The 22,222-nt window shown below is 35.0% G+C and overlaps 1 protein-coding gene across 1 annotated transcript in view; it reads right to left on the bottom strand.

Moving 5' to 3' along the window:
• The window catches only part of MGC152010 (UDP glucuronosyltransferase 2 family), a 38,736-nt gene that overhangs the window by 14,693 nt on the left and 1,821 nt on the right, over positions 1-22,222 (bottom strand). The window contains 2 exon segments of the mRNA NM_001075724.1: positions 17,034-17,165; positions 18,700-18,848. Coding sequence (NP_001069192.1) covers positions 17,034-17,165; positions 18,700-18,848 — 281 coding nt within the window.

Here is a 22,222-nt window from a genome sequence, read left to right on the forward strand (position 1 = left end):
GCGACTGAACTGAAATGAACTGAATGTTTCATTGTGTGTGTGTATATATATATATATATATATATATATATGTATATATATAAATGAGTTCTTAGTCTCTAAGTCATGTCCACCTCTTTGAGGCCCTACTGACTGTAGCCCACTAGGCTGCTCTGTCCATGGGGATTCTCCAGGCAATAATACTGGGGTGGGTTGCCATGCCCTCCTCCAAGGTATCATCCCAACTTAGGGATTAAACCTAGGTCTCCTGCATTGAATGTGGATTCTTTACTGTCTGACCTCCAGGGAAGCCTATATATATATATATATATATATATATATATATATATATATATATATATATTGCAAAGCAGAAATAGAGACACAGGTGTAGAAAACAAATGTATGGATACCAAGGGGGAAATCAAGTGGGATAAATTGAGAGATAGGGATTGACATATATACACTAGTGATACTATGTATAAAATAGATAACTAAGGAGAACCTATTATAAAGCATAGGGAACTCTACTCAATGCTCTGTGGTGACCTAAATGTGAATGAAATCCACTAAAGATGGGATATATATATACCTATAGCTAATTCACTTTGCTGTACAGTAGAAACTAATACAGCATTGTAAAGCAACTATACTCCCATTAAAAAAAAAAGAAGTTATTTATCCATTCATTTTGCTATCATGAATATTCTTGCTATGATTCAATTCAGTTCAGTTAAGTCATTCCGTCTTGTCTGATTCTGTGTGACCACATGGACTGCAGCAGGCCAGGCCTCCTTGTCTATCGCCAATTCCTACAGTTTACTCAAACTCATGTCCACTGAGTCAGTGATGCCATCCAACCATCTTATCCTCTGTAATTGCCTTCTCCTCCTGCCCTCAATCTTTCCCAGCATCAGGGTTTTTTCAAATGAGTCAGTTCTTCGCATCAGGTGGCCAAAGGATTGGAGTTTCAGCTTCAGCATCAGTCCTTCCAATGAATATTCAGGACTGATTTCCTTTAGAAAGGACTGGTTGGATTTCCTTGCAGTCCAAGGGACTCACAAGAGTCTTTTCCAACACCACAGTTCAAAAGCATAAATTCTTCAGTGCTCAGCTTTCTTTATAGTCAAGATCCCACATCCATACATGACTACTGGAAAAATCATAGCTTTGATTAGACAGACCTTTGTTGGCAAAGTAATGTCTCTTGCTTTTTAATATGCTGTCTAGGTTGGTCATAGCTTTTCTTTCAAGGGGCAAGTGTCTTTTAATATGGCTGCAGTCAACATGTGCAGTGATTTTGGAGCCCAAGAAAATAATATCTGCCACTGTTTCCACTGTATCCATGAAGTGGAAACATCTATTTGCCATGAAGTGATGGGACCAGATGCCATGATCTTAGCTTTCTGAATGTTGAGTTTTATGTCAACTTTTTCATTCTGCTTTTCACTTTCATCAAGAGGCTCTTTAGTTCTTCACTTTCTGCCTTAAGGATGGTATTATCTGCATATCTGGGATTATTGATATTTCTCCCAGCAATCTTGATTCCAGCTTGTGCTTCCTCCAGCCCACCATTTCTCATGATGTACTCTGCATATAAGTTAAATAAGTAGGGTGACAATATACAGCCTTGATGTATTCCTTTTCTTTTTTGGAAGAAGTCTGTTGTTTCATGTCCAGTTCTAACCGTTGCTTCCTGACCTGCATACACACTCTCAGGAGGTCAGTCAGGTGGTTTGGTATTCCCATCTAAGTGTTTTCCAGAGTTTGTGGTGATGCACACAACCAAGAGAGTTCCTGAAAAAAACATCTATTTCTGCTTTATTGACTATGCCAAAGCCTTTGACTGTGTGGATCACAATAAACTGCGGTGTTGGAGAAGACTCTTGAGAGTCCCTTGGACTGCAAGGAGATCCAACCCATCCATCCTAAAGGAGATCAGTCCTGGGTATTTATTGGAAGGACTGATGTTGAAACTGAAACGCCAATACTTTGGCCACCTGATGAGAAGAGCTGACTCATTTGAAAAGACCCTGATGCTGGGAAAGATTGAGGGCAGAAGGAGAAGGGAATGACAGAGGAAGAGAATGTTGGATGGCATCACCAACTCGATGGACATGGGTTTGGGTGGACTCTGAGAGTTGGTGCTGGACAGGGAGGCCTGGTGTGCTGTGGTCCATGGGGTCACAAAGAGTTGGACACTACTGAGCGACTGAACTGAACTAAACACAATCAAAGGCTTTGGCATAGTCAAAAAGCAGAAATAAATGTTTTTCTGGAATTCTCTTGCTTTTTCAGTGATCCAAAGGATGTTGGCAATTTCATCTCTGGTTCCTCTGCCTTTTCTAAAACCAGCTTGAACATCTGGAAGTTCACAGTTCACATACTGTTGAAGTCTGGCTTGGAGAATTTTGAGCATTACTCTCTTAGCGTGTGAGATGAGTGCAATTGTGCGGTAGTTTGAGCATTCTTTGGCATTGCCTTTCTTTGGGATTGGAATGAAAACTGACCTTTTCCAGTCCTGTTGCCTCTGCTGTGTTTTCCAAATTTTCTGGCATATTGAGTGCAGCACTTTCACAGCATCATCTTTTAGGATTTAAATAGCTCAACCAGAATTCCATAACTGCCAGTAGCTTTGTTTGTAGTGATGTTTCCTAAGGCCCACTTGACTTCACATTCCAGAATGTCTGGCTCTAGGTTGGTGATCACACCTCACGATTATCTGGGTCATGAATATCTTTTTCGTACAGTTTTTCTGTGTATTTGCCACCTCTTCTTAATATCTTCTGCTTCTGTTAGGTCCATGCCATTTCTGTCTTTTATTGTACCCATCTTAGCGTGAAATGTTTTCTTGGTATCTCTAATTTTCTTGAAGTGATCTCTAGACTTTCCCATTCTATTGTTTTCCTCTATTTCTTTGTACTGATCACTGAGGCAGACTTTCTTATCTCTCCTTGTTATTCTTTGGAACTTTACATTAAAATGGGTATGATTATTGATGTGCAAATATCTGTTTTAATCCCTGGTTTCAATTCCTTTCAATATATGGGCCAAAATTAAAATTTCTAAGTCATATGATCCTATGTTTAAATTTGCAAGAAATCATAGGAAAATTTTCCACGACAGATGCATCATTTTTCACTCCTAGTAGCAGTACACCAAGTTCCATTTCTCTATGAACACTTGTTGGTAGAGAACCAACACTTGTTATTTTCTTCTCACCAACACTTGTTACCAACTTACCAACTTGTTACCACTTCTCATCAACACTTGTTATTTTCCTTTTATTTTTCTTTTCTGATAATAGCTATCTTAAAGAGTGAAGTGTTATTTCTATATGCCTTTGATTTGCATTTCCATAATGATAAATGAGCTTCTTTTCATATACTTTTGACTATTTGTATCTTCTTTGTAGAAGTCTACTCAAGTACTTTTTCATATTTCAGCTAGATTTTTGTTGTTGTTGTCATTGTTATTGAGTTGTAGCAGTGTTTTATGTATTGTGCACCTTCATTCTTTATCAGATACATAATTTGAAAAGATTTTCTCACAATCTGCATATTTTATCTCACTTTCTTAATAGTATCTTTTGATGCACAAAGTTCTTAATTCAAAGAAGTCTAATTTATATATTTTTTCTTTCTGCTTTTGCATTTGGTGTCTTACCTATGAAAGCAGAATCCACTGTGGTGAAATTTTCCCTTAGGATTTTCTTGTAAAAGTGCTGTCATTTTACTTCTAAAGTCTCTGATAGATTTTTGACTTGATTTTTTGTGTATGTCATAAGGTGACCATTCAGTTTGCTTCCTTTGCATGTGGATTCAAGGTCTTCTCTGCTAGTCTTCTGGTTATCCTCATTAATAGTTAATGAGAGCAATAAATTATTGCTCTTTGGTATGCCAGAGGGAAGAAGTGAGCTCAGGGTCTTCCTACTCTGCCATCCTGGCTGCACTTCTCTCATAGTTTCTTATAATCCTTTTCATATCTATAAAACCATTAGTAATCTCTCTAGGTTCATTTCTGACTTTAATTATTTTCATTTATTCTTTTTTTCCCCTTTTTCCAGTTTAGCTAATGTTTTGATAATTTTGCTGATCATTTCAATGAACTAGCTTTCAGTTTTATTGATTTACTATTTTAACTTTTTTTTATCTCTGCACTAATCTTCGTTATTTCCTTCTACCAACTTTGAATATAGTTTGACTTCTTTTTGTAGTTCTTTAAGATATAATATTAGGTTATTGATTTTAGGTCCTTCTTCATCCTAAACATAAGCACGTTTACCTATAAATTTCCCTATTATCCCTGCTTCCTCTGCATCTCTTGTTTCAATCTCTTCTGTTTCATTAATTTAAAAACTATTTTTAATTGTTCTTGGGATTTATTCTTTGACCTATTTATTCTTAACTTCAAATCATACAAAAACTCTGCTCCTTAACATCTCCATCCAAGCCTTTCTGTAATTGATGTCATAAATTACATATTTAATCAGTGTTCCTAATTATATAAATTAATAATCATTTTAATGTATTCTTAAAAAGTATTGAGAACATTTAAAAAAATTGGACTTACAACCAAAAGTGCAGGAAAAACAATGATGTTTGCTTTGTCCTGTTTGCCTTTTTCTTTTAATACTTTTTTTGACCACCATCTGGCAGGTGAGAGGGCTTCCCTTGTGGCTCAGCTGGTAAAGAATCCGCCTGCACTGTGGGAGACCTGGGTTTGATTCCTGAGTTGGGAAGATCCCCTGGAGAAGTGCTACCCACTCAAGTATTATGGTCTGAAGAGTTCCATGGATAGTCTATGGGGTCGCTAAGAGTCGGACACAACTGAGTGACTTTCACTCACAACCAAAATTAGAATGATACCAGCATTTAAAATTACTTTTGTTTTTACCTTTACTGAAGCTATTTATTTATTCATGTGGTTTGTGTTACTTTCCAGCATCTTTTCCTTTCAGCCAAAAAGAGTCCCGTTTGCATTTTTTTATTGGCAAAGTGCAGAAGTGGTAATGAGGTACCCCAACTTTTGTTTTTCTGGTAATGTCTTAATTTCTACCTCACCTTTGAAGGAAATTTTGCCAAATAAAATTCTCAGTTAATGCTTTTTTTTTTTTTTTTTTTCCCTTTCAGCAGTTGGAATTTATCAATCTACTGCCTTCTGGATTCCAGAGTTTCTGATGAGAAATTTGCTGATCATCTTAGGGATGAATTACTTCTGCCTGGGCTTCCCTGTTGGCTCAGATGGTAAAGAATCTGCCTGTAATGTGGGAGACTTGGATTCGATCCCTGGGTTGGGAAGATCCCTTGGAGGAAGGCATGGCATGGTATTCTTGCCTGGAGAATCCACAGGAACAGAGGAGCCTAGCAGGCTACAGTTCATGAGGTCACAAAGAGTTGGACACGACTGAGTGACTAAGCACAGCACTTCCATCTAGTTTCTTTCAGGATTTCCTCATTGTCTTTGACTTTTGACAGCTTGATTTTACTTTTTTTTTTGTATAGATGTCTTTGATTTTATTCTACTTGAAGTTCTCTAACTTCTTGAATTTTTAGATTCACGATGTCTTTCATTAAAATATTTCATGCCATTATTTCTTTAATATCCTTTCTACCCATTTCTCTTTTCCTAGAAGTCCCACAATTTTTATGCTCATTCATAGGGTGGTGTCCCACTGTTGTTTTAGGGTTCATTTTTCTTCATTTGTTTTTCTTTTGAGTCCTCCAATTTGATAATTTCAATTATCCTTTCTTCAAGTTTGCTGATACTTCTGCATGGTCATGTCTGATTTGGAACCACTGATGTGAATTTTTCATTTTAATTATTGTAATTTTTAGCTCCAGAATTTTTTTTGTTCTTTCAATTTCCCCCTTTATCAGTATTTTACTTCATTTCTACTTCATTTCCTTCTCTTTATTGTTCTCTTTCTTTGGCTCTCTGTGCATCTTTAAGACAGTGGTTTTAAAGGCTTTTTTCCAGTAATTGCAAAATCCAGGCTTCCTCAGGAATAGTTTCTCTCAATTAATTTTGTTCCTTTGATTGAAACATATTTTATCTAATTTTTTATCTTGCCGTATTTGTTGAAGACTGTACTTTTGATTTTTATAATGTACTAATTCCAGAAATCAGATTCACCCTTCTTCTTAGTGTCTAATTTTCTTTTTTTTTTGATTGTTGAAGAATTTATCTTTTCCAGGAATCAGGCTATGGTTAAAGCCTTAGGACTTTAAGGTCTTTTCAGGACTTTTATGAACCTGATTCTTTCCCTGGATATGAATAAAGCTTTCTAAATTTCACTGTATGTGAGTTTTTTTTTTTAATAGCCTAATTCTTTAATGTCTGATTCTCAAATGAAGGAAAAAAGGGACATAATTTTAAAAAATAGTGCTGATTTTTTTTTTCTCCAAATGAGTTGGACTTTAATTTTTTTTTTTTTTTTTTTTTTAGCTATACCTTGAGGCACGCAGGATCTTAGTTCCCAACCAGGGATGTAACTCATACTCCCTGGTATAAACTGCCAGGGAAGTTTACAGGAAGATATTTTTACAATAACAATAATCTCAGCTATTGACTGGTGATTGTTAGACACTGGGGTAAGTACATTCATATGTTGTCTCTTTTTATTCTCCATAACAAGTCTATGAGGGAGGCATTATTTACACATTTTATATACGAGGAAAACTTCAAGTTAGAGTTTATCTAATTTTCTTGTACCAAAGCCAGGATTGAAACATGCTCTATATGACTCTAAGCCCATAATCTTAACTCAGTAAGCAAGTAAGTCCTTTGAGCCTGAATTCTGTCATTTGTTCTGTTTTTTTTTTTTTTCTTTTTTTTAAATAGACTTGTTCTGATTTTTCATGGATCATAATAGTCCCCTCCTATGTATGAACTCAACATCTAAAATAACCATTTATGCTTATGGTTATTAAGCATATGCATTAAGCATGTTTATGCTTATGGTTATGCTTATGGTCAAACTTATAACAAGTTTAAGCCTCTACTTTCAGAAATCATTCACCATTTGAAGGATGGTGTCTAATAAGTGGACCTGAATAACTGAATCTTCTTAAATGTGTCAAATTTTCCAAACATCTAACCCATTGCATTAATCTCTAGATTTATGTTTATTCTAATTATACTGTATCATAAAGGTTAAAACATATAAGCTTCTGATAATGGGATTTGAAATAATTGTGGCCAATATGTGCGACTACAGCTCAGTGATCAAGGGCACTAATCATCAATAGGGTAAAGAACCCCAATATGTGAAGAATAAGGCCTTCATTGCCCATCATGATGCCAGTAAATTATACCAGGTACACAGGCATGCTGACTGCCAGCAGGTTGGATAATGGAGGTTTTGAAGCTGGTACTGTGCTAAAGGGCTGAAATGACCAAATTAACTATAGTTTACCAGTCTGGCTTTACCCTTCAAGTTGCAAGTACTCAGAGTTCCAATATGGTTACTTCAGACGGCTTCTTTTTTAAAAAAATTTGTATTGGAGTATAGTTGGTTTTAAATATTGTGTTAGTTTCACATGTACAGCAAGGTGATTCAGTTATACATGTGCATATATTCACCTTTATTAGATTTTTTCCTGTATAATTCATTACAGAGTATTGAGTAGCATTCCCTGTGCTCTACAGTAATTCTTTTTATCTATTTTATATAAAGCATTGTGTACATGTTAATTCCATTCTCCCAATTTATCCCCCCATCCGTCTGGTAATCATAAGTTTGCTTTCTGTATCTATAACTTTATTTCTGTTTTGCAAATAAGTTTCATTTGTACACATTCTTTAGATTCCACATATAAGTGATATCAAATGCTCTCAGTCTTTCACTGTCTGACTAATTTCATTCAGTGTGACAATCTCTAGGTACATTCACATTCGTGCAAATGGCATTATTTTGTTCCTTTCTATTACTGAGTATTCCATTGTATATATGTACCACATCTTCTTCACCCATTCCTTTGTCGATGGACGTTTAGGTTGATTTCATGTCCTGACTATTGTAAACTGTGCTGCTATTGAACACTGTGGTGCATGTGTCTTTCTGAATTATGGTTTTCTCCAGATATAAGCCCAAGAATGGGATTGTTGGATCATTTGGTAGCCCTATTTTTAGTTTTTTAAGGGATCTCCATACTGCTCACCATAGTGGCTGTACCAATTTACATTATCATCAATATTTTTTTACATTTATTTATTTTAATTGGAGGTTAATTACTTTACAATATTGTATTTGTTTTGCCACACATCAACATGAATCCGCCACAGGTATACACGTGTTCCCCATCCTGAGCCTCCCTCCCTCCTCCCTCCCCGTACCATCCCTCTGGGACATTATCACCAATATTGTAAGAGGGTTCCCCTTTCTCTTCACCCTCTCCAGCATTTACTGTATGAAGATTTTTTGATGATGGTCACTCTTTTCAGTGTGTGATGATACCCCATTACAGTTTTGATTTCTATTTCTCTAATAATTAGTGATGCTGTCCTAATTTTCATGTGTTTGTTGGCCATCTTATGTCTCCTTGAGAGAAATATCTAGTTAGATCTTCCACATTTAAAAAATTTTAATTATATATTGAGCTGCATGACCTGGTTGTATATTTTAGAGATTAATTCCTTCATTTGTAATTTTTTTTTCCAATTCTGATGGTTGTCTCCATTTTGTTTATGGTTTCCTTTGCCTGCAAAAGCTTTTAAGCTTAATTAGGTCCCATTTGTTTGTTTTGTTTTTATTTCCATTACTCTAAGTGGTGGATCAAAAATATCTCATTGAGTTTTATGTCAGAGAGTATTCTGTCTATTTTTTCCTCTGAGAGTTTAATAGTATTTGGTGTTACATCTAGGTCTTTAATCCATTTTGAGTTCAAATTTATGTATAGTCTTAGGGAGTATTCTGATTTTATTCCTTTAAATGTAGCTATCCAGTTTTCCCAGCACCACTTATTGAGGAGACTGTCTTTTTTTTCCACTGTATATTCTTGCCTCCTTTGTCATAGATTATTTGGCCATAGATGTGTGAGTTTATTTCAGGAGTTTCTTTCCTGTTTCATTGATCTATATTTCTGTTTTTTGTTTGTTTGTTTGTTTTTTGTTTTTTGTGCCAGTACTATATTCTCTTTATTACTGTAGCTTTGTAGTACAGTCTGAAATTGGGAAGCCTGATTCCTCCTACTCCATTTTTCTTTCTGAAGATCACTTTGGCTATTTGGGGGGTTTTGTGTCTCCGTACAAATTGTACATATTTTTTTCTATTCTAATTCTGTGAAAAATGCCATTGGTAATTTGATAGGGATTGTATTAAATCTGTAGATTGCTTTGGATATTATAGCCATTTTCACAATATTGATTCTTCCAAACCAGGAATATAGTAAATCTCTCCATCTGTTTGTGTTATCTTTGATTTCTTTCATCAATGTCTCATAGTTTTCTGAGTATAGGTCCTTTGCCTCCTTTGTTAGGTTTACTCATAGGTATATTTTCTTTTTGATGTGATAGTAAATGAGACTGTTTTCTTAATTTTTCTTTCTGGTCTTTGTTGTTAAGTACATAGGAATGAAAGAGATTTCTGTGTATTGATTTTGTATCCTGCAACTTTACCAACTTCATTCTTGAGCTCTAGCAGTTTTCTGGTAGCATATTTAGAACTTTCAATGTATAGTATCATGTCTTCTGCAAATAGTGAGAGCTTTATTTCTTCTTTTCTAACTTGAATTCCTTTTTATTTTTTCACTCTAACTGCCATGGTTAGTACTTCCTAAATGAACTTCTCTGGATAGTAGAAAAAGTTGAGGTGACAACTACAAATAAGAAAACCTCAAATGGTAAAGGTACCTAGTAAGGAAAACACACAGTAAAGACAGGATAACATCCACACACAAATATGATACTGAAACCAGCAACTGTGACAAGTGATTACAGATGTAGGAGACTGGAAATGCATTTTTGAAATGATATTTGAAAGTAAAAGATCAACAACTTAAAACAACCTTGTTTATATGTGAAAGTGAAAGTTGTTCAGTCGTGTCTGACTCTTTGAGACCCCAAGGGTATATTCCAAGTATATTCCAAGTCCATGGAATTCTCTAGGCCAGAATACTGGAGTGGCCAACCTTTCTCTTCTCCAGGGGATCTTCCCAACCCACTGGATTGAACCCAGTCTCTCACGTGGATTCTTTACCATCTGAGGCACAAGGGAAGCCAAGAATGCTGGAGCGGGTAGCCTATTCCTTCTCCAGTGGATCTTCCAGACCCAGGAATAGAAGTGGGGTCTCCTGCATTGGAGGCAGACTTTTACCAACTGAGCTATCAGGGAAGACCCTTGTATATATAGAGAGAGACTGCTATATCAAAATCTTATGGGAAATGCAAAGCAGAATCTGCAATAGATTCACACATAAAAGAGAAACAGCAATCAAAACACAAAGCAAAATATGGTCATCCAGCCACAAGAGAAGATGGGAAGAAAGAAAGGGAAGAAAAAAATCTGTGGAAACAAACCCCAAACAATTAAGAAAATGGCAACAGGAGCATACATATTGATAATTCTCTTAAATGCAAATGGATTAAATGCTCTAACCAAAAGACATAGACTGATAATTGATAAAGAAAACCAGACTCATATATATGCTGTCTCAAGAAACCTAGTTTAGACCTAGGGACATATACAGATTGAAAGTGAAGAGATGGAAAAAGATATTCCAAGCAAATGGAAAGTAAAAGAAAATAGAGGCAGTAATACTTATATCACACAAAATAGGCTTAAGATAAAGATTGCTACAAGAGAAAAGGAAGGACACTACATAATGATCAAGGGATCAATCTAAGAAGAAGATATAACAGTTTTTAAAGTATATGAACCCAACCTCGGAGAGCCTCACTATATAAAGTAAATGCTAACAGCCATAAAAAGGGAAATCAATAGTAACATAATAATAGTGGGGGCACTTACACCAATGGGCAGATCTTCCAGACAGAAAATGAATAAGAAAACACAAGTCTTAAATGACATATTAGATCAGATAGATTTAACTGATATTTATAAGACATTCCATCTGAAAGCAGCAGAATACTGTTTCTTCTCAAGTGCACACAGAGCATTCTCCAGGATTAATCACACGTTGGGTCACAAAGCAAATATTGGTAAATTTAAGAAAATTGAAATTGTATCAAACATCTTTTTCTGATCACAACACTATGAGATTAGAAACCAGGGGGAAAACAGGGGGAAAAAATTAAAATAACACAAACACATGGAGGCTAAACAATGTTACTAAACAACCAGCATATCACTGAAGAAATAAAACAGGAAATTAAAAAAAAATTAATCTAAAGACAAATAACAACAAAAATGCAATATCCAAAACATAAGGGACACAGCAAAAGAAGTTCTAAGAAGGGAAGTTTTTAATAATACAATCTTAATTTAAGTAATAAGAAAAAACTAAAATAAATAACCTACCCTTCCACCTGAGGCAGCTAGAGAAAGAATACACAAAACCAAAGTTAGTAGAATGAAAGAAGTCATAATGATCAAAGCAGGAATAAATGAAATAGAGACAAAGAAAACAGTAGCAAAGATCAATGAAACTAAAATCTGGTTCTTTGAGAAATAAGCAAAATTAATAAAATTTTAGCCAAATTCATAAAGCAACAAAGGGAAAGGGCTCAAATCAATAAAATGAGAAATAAAAAAGAAGTTACAATGCACAATACAGAAATACAAAGGATCATAAGGGACTACTAGAAGCAACTGTATGCCTTTAAAAGACAACTTGAAAGATATGGACAAATTCTTAGAAAAGTACAGTCTCCCAAAACTGAACTGGGAAGAAACAGAAAATATAAACAAACCAATCACAAGTACTAAGATTGAAACTGTGATTTAAAATGTTCCAACAAACAAATGAACAGAACCCAATAGCTTTACAGGCTAATTCTGTCAAAATTTAGAGAAGAATCAACACCTATTTTCCTGAAACTCTTTCAAAAAATTGCAGAGGAAGCAACGTTGTGAAGCTCATTATATGAGGCCATTATCACCCTGATACCAAAAATAGAGATATCACAAAAAAAGAATATTACAGGCCAATATCACTGATGAACATAGATGCAAAAATCTTTAACAAAATACTAGCAAACTGAATCCAACAATGCATACAAAGGATCATACACCGTAATCAAGTGGGATTTATTCCAGAGATGCAAGGATTGTTCAGTATACACAAATCAATTGATGTGATACACCACATTAACAGTTGGTAAAGAATCTTTCAGTCAGTAAAGAATCTGCCTGCAATGCAGGAAACCCAGGTTCAATTCCTGGGTCAGGAAGATCCCCTGGAGAAAGAAATGGCAACCCACTCCAGTATTCTTGCCTGGAGAATCCCATGGACAGAAAAGCCTGGCAAGCTACAGTCATGGGGTCACGGGAGTTGGACACGACTTAATGACTAAACCACCACCACCACCACCACATTAACAAACTGAAGAGTAAAACCATATGATCATCTTAACTGATGCAGAAAAATCTTTTGACAAAATTCAACACTCATTTATGATAAAAACTGTAGAATGTGGGCATAGAGGAATGCTACCTCAGCTTAATAAAGACCGTATTTGACAAACCCAGGGCTTCCCTGATAGCTGAGTTGGCAAAGAATCCACCTGTGATGGGAGACACCCCAGTTCCATTCCTGGGTTGGGAAGATCTGCTGGAGAAGGGATAGACTACCCACTCCAGTATTCTTGGGCTTCCCTTGTGGCTCAGCTCGTAAAGAATATGCCTGCAATGCAGGAGACCTGGGTTAGATCACTGGGTTGGGAAGATCCCCTGGAGAAGGGAAAGGCTACCCACTCCAGTGTTCTGGCCTAGAGAATTCCATGGACTATACCCATGGTTTGCAAAGATTTAGACATAACTGAATGACTTTCACTTTCATGACAAACCTATAGCAAACATTACTCTCAATGATTAAAACTGAAAGCACTTCTTCTAAGACCAGGAACAAGACAAGGACGTTCCCTCTCGCCATTTTTAATCAACATAGTTTTGGAGAGACAGTTTTTGGTTCCTGGAAATTCAATACTTTTATGATGATGTCTTTTAGGTTAAATGTTTAAATGGGTATTACTCCTACAAAGCAATTTTTTTAAAGTAATTTGGATATAAATATAAGAATTGTCATAATTGTTGTAAAGGCCTGTTTTAACTAAAACTAGGAAAAAATTAAAAAGTATATAGCTGGAATATTATAAAGTATACTTATAAATCTTTTACTATATTATTAAAGTTTTAACTATTTAAGAATTATTATTGATTAGTGGGCATATATGATAAGCCCATACCAAACATTATTCAAAATGGTGAAAAACTGAAAGCATTCCTCCTAAGATCAGGAACAAGACAAGGGTGTCCACTCTCATCACTATTATTCAACATAGTTTTAGAAGTTCTAGCTACAACAAGCAGAGAAGAAAAAGAAGCAAAAGGAATCCAGATTGGAAAAGAAGAAATAAAGCTCTCACTGTTTGCAGATGACATGATAGTACACATAGAAAACTCTACTAAAGATACAATCAGAAAATTACTAAAACTTATCAGCGAATTTAGCAAAGTCTCAGGATACAAAATCAATACACAGAAAACACTCACATCCCTATATACTAGCAATGAAAAATCAGAAAAAGAAATTAAGGAATCAACCCCATTCACCATTGCAACAAAAAGAATTAAGTGTCTAGGAATAGACCTACCTAACCTTGGACTGCAAGGAGATCCAACCAGTCCATTCTAAAGGAGATCAGTCCTGGATGTTCATTGGAAGGACTGATGCTGAAGCTGAAACTCCAATACTTTGGCCACCTCATGCGAAGAGTTGACTCAGTAGAAAAGACTCTAATGCTGGGAGGGATTGGGGGCAGGAGGAGAAGGGGATGACAGAGGATGAGATGGCTGGATGGCATCACTGGCTCGATGGACATGAGTTTGGGTGAACTCCAGGAGTTGGTGATGGACAGGGAGGCCTGGTGTGCTGCAATTCATGGGGTCACAAAGAGTCGGACACAACTGAGCAACTGAACTAAACTGAAGGAGAAAAAAGAACTACACACAGAAAATTATAAGATGTTGATGAAAGAAATCAAAGATGATATAAACAGATGGAGAGATTATCCATACTCCTGGATAGGAAGAATCAATATTGTGAAAATGAATATACAACCAAATGCAATCTACAGATTCAATGCAATCCTTATCATATTACCAGTGGCATTTTTCACAGAACTAGAATAAAAAAAAATCACAATTCATATGGAAACACAAAAGACCTCAAATACCCAAAGCAGTCTTGAGAAAGAAGAATGGAGCTCGAGGAATCAAGCTTCCTGATTTCAGATTATAGTACAAAGTTACAGTCATTAAGACAGTATGGTACTGGCACAAAAACAGAAATATGGGCCAATGGAACAAGATAGAAAGCCCAGAAATAAACCGATGCACCTATGGGTACCTTATTTTTTACAAAGGAGGCAAGAATATACAGTGGGGCAAAGACAGTCTTTTCAATAAGTGTTGCTGGGAAAATTGGACAGCTACATGTAAAAGAATGAATTTAGAACAATTCCTAACACCATAAATAAAGATAAACTCAAAATGTATTAAAGAGCTAAATATAAGACCAAAAACTATAAAACTCTAAGAAGAAAACATACACAGAGCACTCACTGACATAAATCAAGGCAAGATCTTCTATGGTTCACCCCCTAGAGTAATGGAAATAAAAATAAAAGTAGACAAGTGAGACCTGGTTAAGCTTAAAAGCTTTTGCACAGCAAAGAAGCTATAAACAAGGTGAAAAGACAGCCCTCAGAATGGGAGAAAATAATAGCAAATGATACAACTGACAGAGGATTAGCTTCCAAAATATACAAGCAGCTCATACAACTCAAAACCAAAAAACAAACAACTCAATAAAAAAAATTGTGAAAAAGACCTAAACTGACATTTCTCCAAAGAAGACATACAGATGGCTAACAAACACATGAAAAGATGCTCAACATCACTCATTATTAGAGAAATGCAAATCAAAACTACATTGAGATATCACCTCACATCTGTCAGAATGGCCATTGTCAAAATGTATACAAACAATAAATGCTGGAGAGAGTGTGGAGGAAAAGGAAACCTTTTGTACTGTTGGTGGGAATGTAAACTGATAAAGCCACTATGGAAGACAGTATGGAGATTCTTTTAAAAACTAGAAATAAAATCACCATGTGTTGTGTTTTAAGTTGCTAAATTGTGTCCAACTCTTGCAATCCCATGGACTGTGCCTGCCAGGCTCCTCTGTCGATGGGATTCTCCAGACAAGAATACTGGAGTGGGTTGCTGTTTCCTTCTCTAGGGGATCTTCCTGACCCAGGAAACGAACCTCGAGTCTCCTGCATTGCAGGCAGATGATTTATCAACTGAGCTATGAGCCCTGAAGAAACCAAAACTGAAAAAGACACATTTATCCAAATATTCATTGCAGTACTATTTACAATAGCTAGAACATGGAAGCAACCTAGATGACCATTGACAGATGAATGGATAAATAAATTGTGCTACATATACATAATACGATATTACTCAGCCATAAAAAAGGAACTCATTTGAGTCAGTTCTAATGAGGTGGATGAAACTAGAGCCTATTATACAGAGTGAAGTAAGTCAGAGAGAGAAAGATAAATATTGTATACTAATGTATATATATGGAATCTAGAAAGATGGTATCAAAGAATTTATTTGCAGGGCAGCAATGGAGAAACAGACATAGAGAACAGACTTATGGACATGGGGAGAGGAGACGAGAGGATGAGATATATGGAGAGAGTAACATGGAAACTTACATTACCATATGTAAAATAGATGAAGTGAAGAAGTGAAGTGAAAGTTGCTCAGTTGTTTCTGACTCTTTGCGACTCCATGGGTATAGTCCATGGAATTCTCCAGGCCAGAATTTTGGAGTGGGTGGCTGTTCCCTTCTCCAGGGAATCTTCCCAACCCAAAGATCATACCCAGTTCTGCTGCATTGTAGGGGGATTCTTCACGAGCTGACCCACAAGGAAAGCCCAAGAATACTGGAGTGGGTAGCCTATCCCTTCTCCAGAGGATATTCCCGACCCAGGAATCCAGCCGGGGTCTCCTGTCTTGCAGACAGATTCTTTACCAGGTAAGCTATCAGGGAAGGCTGTAAAATAGATAGCCAGTGGGAATTTGCTGTATGTCTCAGTGAACTCAAGATGGGGCTCTGTATCAACCAGAGAAGTAGGATGGGGAGGGAGATGGAAGGGAGGTTCAAGAGGAAAGAAACATATGTATACCTATGGCTGATTCATGTTGAGGTTTGACAGAAAACAGCAAAATTCTGTAAAGCAATTATCCTTCAATTAAAAAATGAATAAATTTAAAAAAGAATCATTATTTAGGGTTGCTATTTAGGATCATTTTTAGGATTAATTTTCTAGGATTATTAGAAGAATATTTATATTTAGGATTATTTTTAGAATCTAAGCTCTTGGTTTCAGGTTCAACAAGGACTCATGTTCAAAAAAATAAATCATAAGGAAGTATAGTCCCAAGACATTCTGTGAATCGAGCCTATTATTTTCATTATCTTTTCCTTTACTCTCTGTCATGTTATTTGCAACTTGTTTATATGCTTCAGATTTAAAGAAAATATAAGAACATCCAAAAAAAAGTTAGATTACATGGATGCCTTAAAACATATACACAAAGCTGACTGATCATTTAACAATAGCAAATGATTAAGTTTTAGCTCGTTATTTAAGGAAAATACTGTAATAGATTTTCCTGTGAATAATGCCAGTTTTAAAGCAAGGTAGCAATCAAATATCCCCTTTTAACATTTATACTTTTTGTTTGGAGTTCACTTAAATTGACATTACCAATATCAATAGCCTTTTCTATGCCTTAAAAGTATACTTTTATAGAAGTTTTAAAACAACTGTCCCTGAAAAAAATATTATCTGACCTTCTGTGGAATCTGGGCAAGGGCTGATGCAATCATATTAGACTTTTCTTCTGAGAGGTTTTTGATCATTGACCCCAGAGTAAACACCACGACTCCATCTTTTCCAGAGCTTTGAACAAACTCTTCTAATTCCTATGAAGAAAACAGTGTTTGTAATATAAAGCTTACAGTTATAACAGATGTCACACTTTTTTCTCAATGTGTCTGAATAATTAGAACAATTCTGTACTTTCACATGTTAATGATTTGACTGTAAAGAGATGACCTGAAATCATTTCTTATTAAACAAATTAAAAATTATTTTTACTAAAGGCTCATTTAGTAAAGCATATTTCAGGTATGTATGTTTCTGTGCCTGCATGTTTGTGTTTGCAAATTATTGACTGCCTGTTATCTTCTGCCATTTGCTGAACTCTTGACATGTATCATTTAGCTTACATATATGGTAATTTTATGAGATATGTATACATTTGCATATCTCAGTAAGGTTAAGTAATTGTCCAAGCCTACACAACAGTAGGTGGCAGAGCAAATTTCTACCTTTAAGCTAAATAGTTCTGGTGCTGCACTTTATATTTAGTCTTAGAAGATAATAAGATTATATTTCATTTTTCTGCTGAATCATGGTCAGCACAATGACACGATTTTGGTATATTAAATTTTCCCTGTTTTCTAACTTTCAATTTTCTTTTATTTTGGTTATATTTGTTTTTTATATAAGCTTCCACAAACACAATCAGGAATGAGGTAGCCAAGTAACTCCTGACCAGACAAGTAATGCAGAAATACCTATAAAACATACTCTGAGGATTATAGGAATATAGTAGAAATATATAATTTTGAGTTAAAAATAAAAACAGCATATTCAATCATACTGAAATAAAAAGAAATCTTTTCATCCTATATTTAAATACTAGCAAAACTAAGTTAATTAAATAAGACAAGAAAAAATACGTGAGACTTAAAATGGAAAGCCAGGTAAGAGATTTATTTTCAGGGATTTCTCACATGGTTATGGAGGCTGGCAAGTTTAATGTGCAGAACAGCCCATTAGGCTGGAGACTCAGAGAAGAGCCACTGCTGTAATTCAAGTCTGAAGGCTACCTACTGGCAGAATTCAGTCTTTTGTTATATTCACATCTTCAACTAATAGGATGAGGCTTATCCACATAATGAAGAGTAATTTGTTTACTCAAGGTTCACATATTTAAAAGTTAATGTCATCTGAAAATAGCCTTTCAGTAACTTCCAGAAAAATGTTTGTCTAAATAGCTGAGTACCTAGCCAGGGAAATTAATACATAAAATTACCCATTACACTATATTTACAGATGACTTGACTTAAAATATAATGTTATCTTTATTTTCAATTATAGCATGGTATTCTTGAGATACTAGAAAATATTTTAAAATGTATATAAAATAGATTTTCATGAATAGTGATTGGACTTTGAACAAGAAAATATTGAGCACTACTTCAATCAGATAATACATAATCCAAAATAATGGTATTCACCTTTTGACTGTAGTGTATAGCCTAAGAAAATAATGACCGTTAAATTCTATTCTGTATTCTCAGTTTGCAGATCAAATCTTAATAATAGTTAACTAGAAATCATTTAAGAGATAAACACTCCTATAGGAAAATAATAAGCATGTTTAATTACCTTAGGTAGGGGCTTTGCAGGCTTGCAGTGCAGTCCTCCAACAAATTCAGTATTAGGTAAATAGGGCTGAGGAAATTCAAAATCCCAGTAACTTCGAAACAACCACATGTCAGCTTTCCCCATAATCTCACATAGTGTGGTAGGTTTTCCTGAATAAAAATGAAGGATAATAGAGGGAAAACAATCTGATATGGTAAATGGAAGATATTTCTCCACCTAATTTTCTAAGTAAATTCTTGAAGACCAATACTGAGCCTTTGCAACCCAGCTTATGTATCATTTGGCCTTTTACCCTGAAGAGGACACAAGAGTCAGAATATGAAGAAGTAAGCACAGATATAAGTATGGAGCAAAACCAAAAGCCTGTTGCTTTCTCTCTGTCAATGGAGTCTTTCATCTTGAGCTAAGCCTGTGCTTCTAGTAAGTTTAAGAAACTTAGGCAATGATCCTCAGCCTTCTGTAGTAGAGTCACACCTTCTGAAATTCCAATTTATCTCATCCTCATTGCCCAAAAAGTCTCTGACTATGTTTAAAATCAACTTGTGTTTTATCCTTTTTTTCCTACTGTTTTCAAGTGTGCTGTCACAAAAAATTACATCCTGAATACTTTTAGTACAACTCTTAAAGTGATTGTTTCCTTTGCTATAGTAAAGGAAAGTTCTTATTTTACAAGATTTCATCCTCTTTGGTAAAGATATTGTATTGCACAATAATCTGGTGGTGAAATATTTGCCATTTTGACATATTTAGTTAACAAACAGTACAAAAAGGGTTTCTTTGAACTGAATTGGAAGCCAAGTGAATATTTACAGAATAAGAACTCAAATTAGTGACCCTGAATTGAATCATCTTCCTTAGTTTCAACCAGAGTTTCATCTCTGAATTCTATATATCTACTGCTGTATACCAAACCTTATCCAGAATTTTGGTGTCCTTTTGAAATATGTGCTCTGTGTCACCAATAGGAGGAAACCATAGCTATCTTGTTTCTTACTACATGGCTTGTTGAATATTCTCCTTGATGTCCTAAGTGTGCTAAGGTTTTTACCAGAAACATATAAGGGATTTTGAACTCCTAGGAAGATCTATCTGCATAAGAGACCAAGGCAAATCTCAGTAAATGAAGGGCTTGACTCTGGTGATTACAATATCCAGTTTCATACTCAACACATATCTTTATGAAAATGTGTGCACACTTTAGGTTGTTGTTTGTTTTTTAATTTTCTCTAACTTTTGAGTTAAAACACATTGAAATTAATTGTTAACGGGCATATTTTTGTCTGGTAGAAAATATCATTTCCCAAATTATGATTTTATTGCCCTACAGCATTTTTTTGGACCATTTTTGTATCTAACCTAGTGCTCTTATCCTAAGATTACTTTATCCCCCAAGAGGTTTATAAATAGTTTCTCAATTTTTTGAAATTAATGCTGTCTTTCTGGTTTATTCATCAATTATTTGAACATATCTATGACATATTTTAATGAAAAAAATTATATATTATGAGTTATACTTTTAAAATTGAAAAACATACTTGGAATGCATTGTATAATGATGATTTTAAATTCTGAATAGCCAATTGCATCTATATCTTGTAGCATTTTAACATATATAAGTAAAAGAAATGCATTTCTTCTATTTACCAAGTATTTAATTCTTCTTCTCAGATTATTCTAAGTTGCTAAGAACTATGGAAGAATCAGGGATAGAGTAATACCCTATCACTAGAAAAGATGTCCCTAAACTGAGTTTCAGACTGCTGGGACCAGAAGTAAACCAGTTCAATCCAGTTGAAAGACTTAAATATAAGACCTAAAACCATAAAATTCCTCAAGGAAAACAAATGGGAAATAATTCTTGACACTCATCATGGCAGTGAATTTAAAATGTAACACCTAAAGTATAAGTAACAAAATTAAATTAAAAATTAAAAATGAACAAGTGGAACTGTTCAATTAGAAGGTTCTGCACACTGCACAGAAAAAGAAATGATCAACAAAATAAGAAAGGAGCCTATGAAAATAGAGAAAATATTTGCAAACCATATGCCTGTGTAGGTGCTGCCACCTAAAATATAGAAGGAACTCACACAATTCAATAGCACAAAAACAAATAATTAACTTTTAAAAAGTTAGCTGAGGAACTGAAGAAACATTCAGTTAGTCAACAAGAATCTGAAATGGTGCTCAACATTACTAGTGACCAAGAAAATTCAAAGCAAAACCACAAAGAATTAACATCTCATTCCTGTTAAGAGGGCTATCATCAAAATGACAGGAGACAAATGCTGGTGAGGAGGTAGTGAAAAGAGATGAACAAATTTACACTGTTAGTGCAAATGTAAATTGGTAGAGCCAATAAGGGAAATGTTATGGAGGTTCCTAAAAATTTTAAATTAACTTGATTTTATTTGATTTTACCATATGATCCAGAAATTCCACTTATAGGTATGAAAATAGGAAAAAAAAAAAAAAAAAACCAGATCATTGCACTCTTAAGCTCATTGCTACAGTATTTACAATAGCCAAAATCATGGAAATTATCTAAGTGTTTATAAATACATGAATGGATAAAGAAAATATCATTACAGATAGAATGGAACATTATTAAGTCATGAGAAACAAGGAAAACTTGACATTTGCCTCAACATGGATGGACCTTGAGGATATTATGTTAAGTGAAGTAAGACAGGGAAATATATCACTTATATGTGGAATCTAAGAGAAAACAAAACTAAAACAAACTATAGACATTGAAAAAATTGGTGGTTGCCAGATGCTAGGGTTGTAGCATGGTCACAACAGGTAGTTGAAGGTGGTCAGATGGAACAAAGTTCCAGTTCTAAAGTAAGTCATCTAGTAATTTACAGCATGGTGACTATAGTTACTAATACTGTATTGTGCTAAGAAAGTAGATCTTTTGAGTTCTCAGATAAAAACCCATTTAGAACTATGTGTAGTGATGGATATTATCTACAGTTATTGTGATTATTTCACAATATGTAGAAATATCTTATCATTATGTTGTATACATATGATGAAACAAAATTATTTTAAGGCAGGGCAAGAAATATTTTTCATAAAAATTTCTCTGCCACTTGAGTCAGTGCCCAGCACTCCTTGTTTTAGTGTGCAATGTGCTTCTGCATTATGTATTAACTAGATCCCCATAGAAGACACAGGGAAGTTTACTCTACAAAAAAGCAATTTCCTCCTGACCCCAGCAAGGTAACTAACTCCTTGGGAGGTAACATTCCTTTCCTAATCTCTTTAGGCGTCACAATGACCCACTACTCACTTTTTAAGACTGCATAAACTGGCAATATATTGCTTTAATGGATGACTCTTTCATGTATAATCCTTTCCCTCAAAAATTTATATAACAGTGCTTTGACTTCTAATGTGCAGAACATTCCTCAGATCTTCCTAACAGACTTTCTCCAGGGTTACAATCCTCAGATTGGCTCAAATAAAATTTTCCATTTCCTTCTTAAGTTGACTCGATTAATTTTTTGTCACCAAC

The sequence above is a fragment of the Bos taurus genome, chromosome 6, assembly GCF_002263795.3.
Source record: "Bos taurus isolate L1 Dominette 01449 registration number 42190680 breed Hereford chromosome 6, ARS-UCD2.0, whole genome shotgun sequence".
In the NCBI taxonomy this organism is placed as follows: Eukaryota; Metazoa; Chordata; class Mammalia; order Artiodactyla; family Bovidae; genus Bos; species Bos taurus.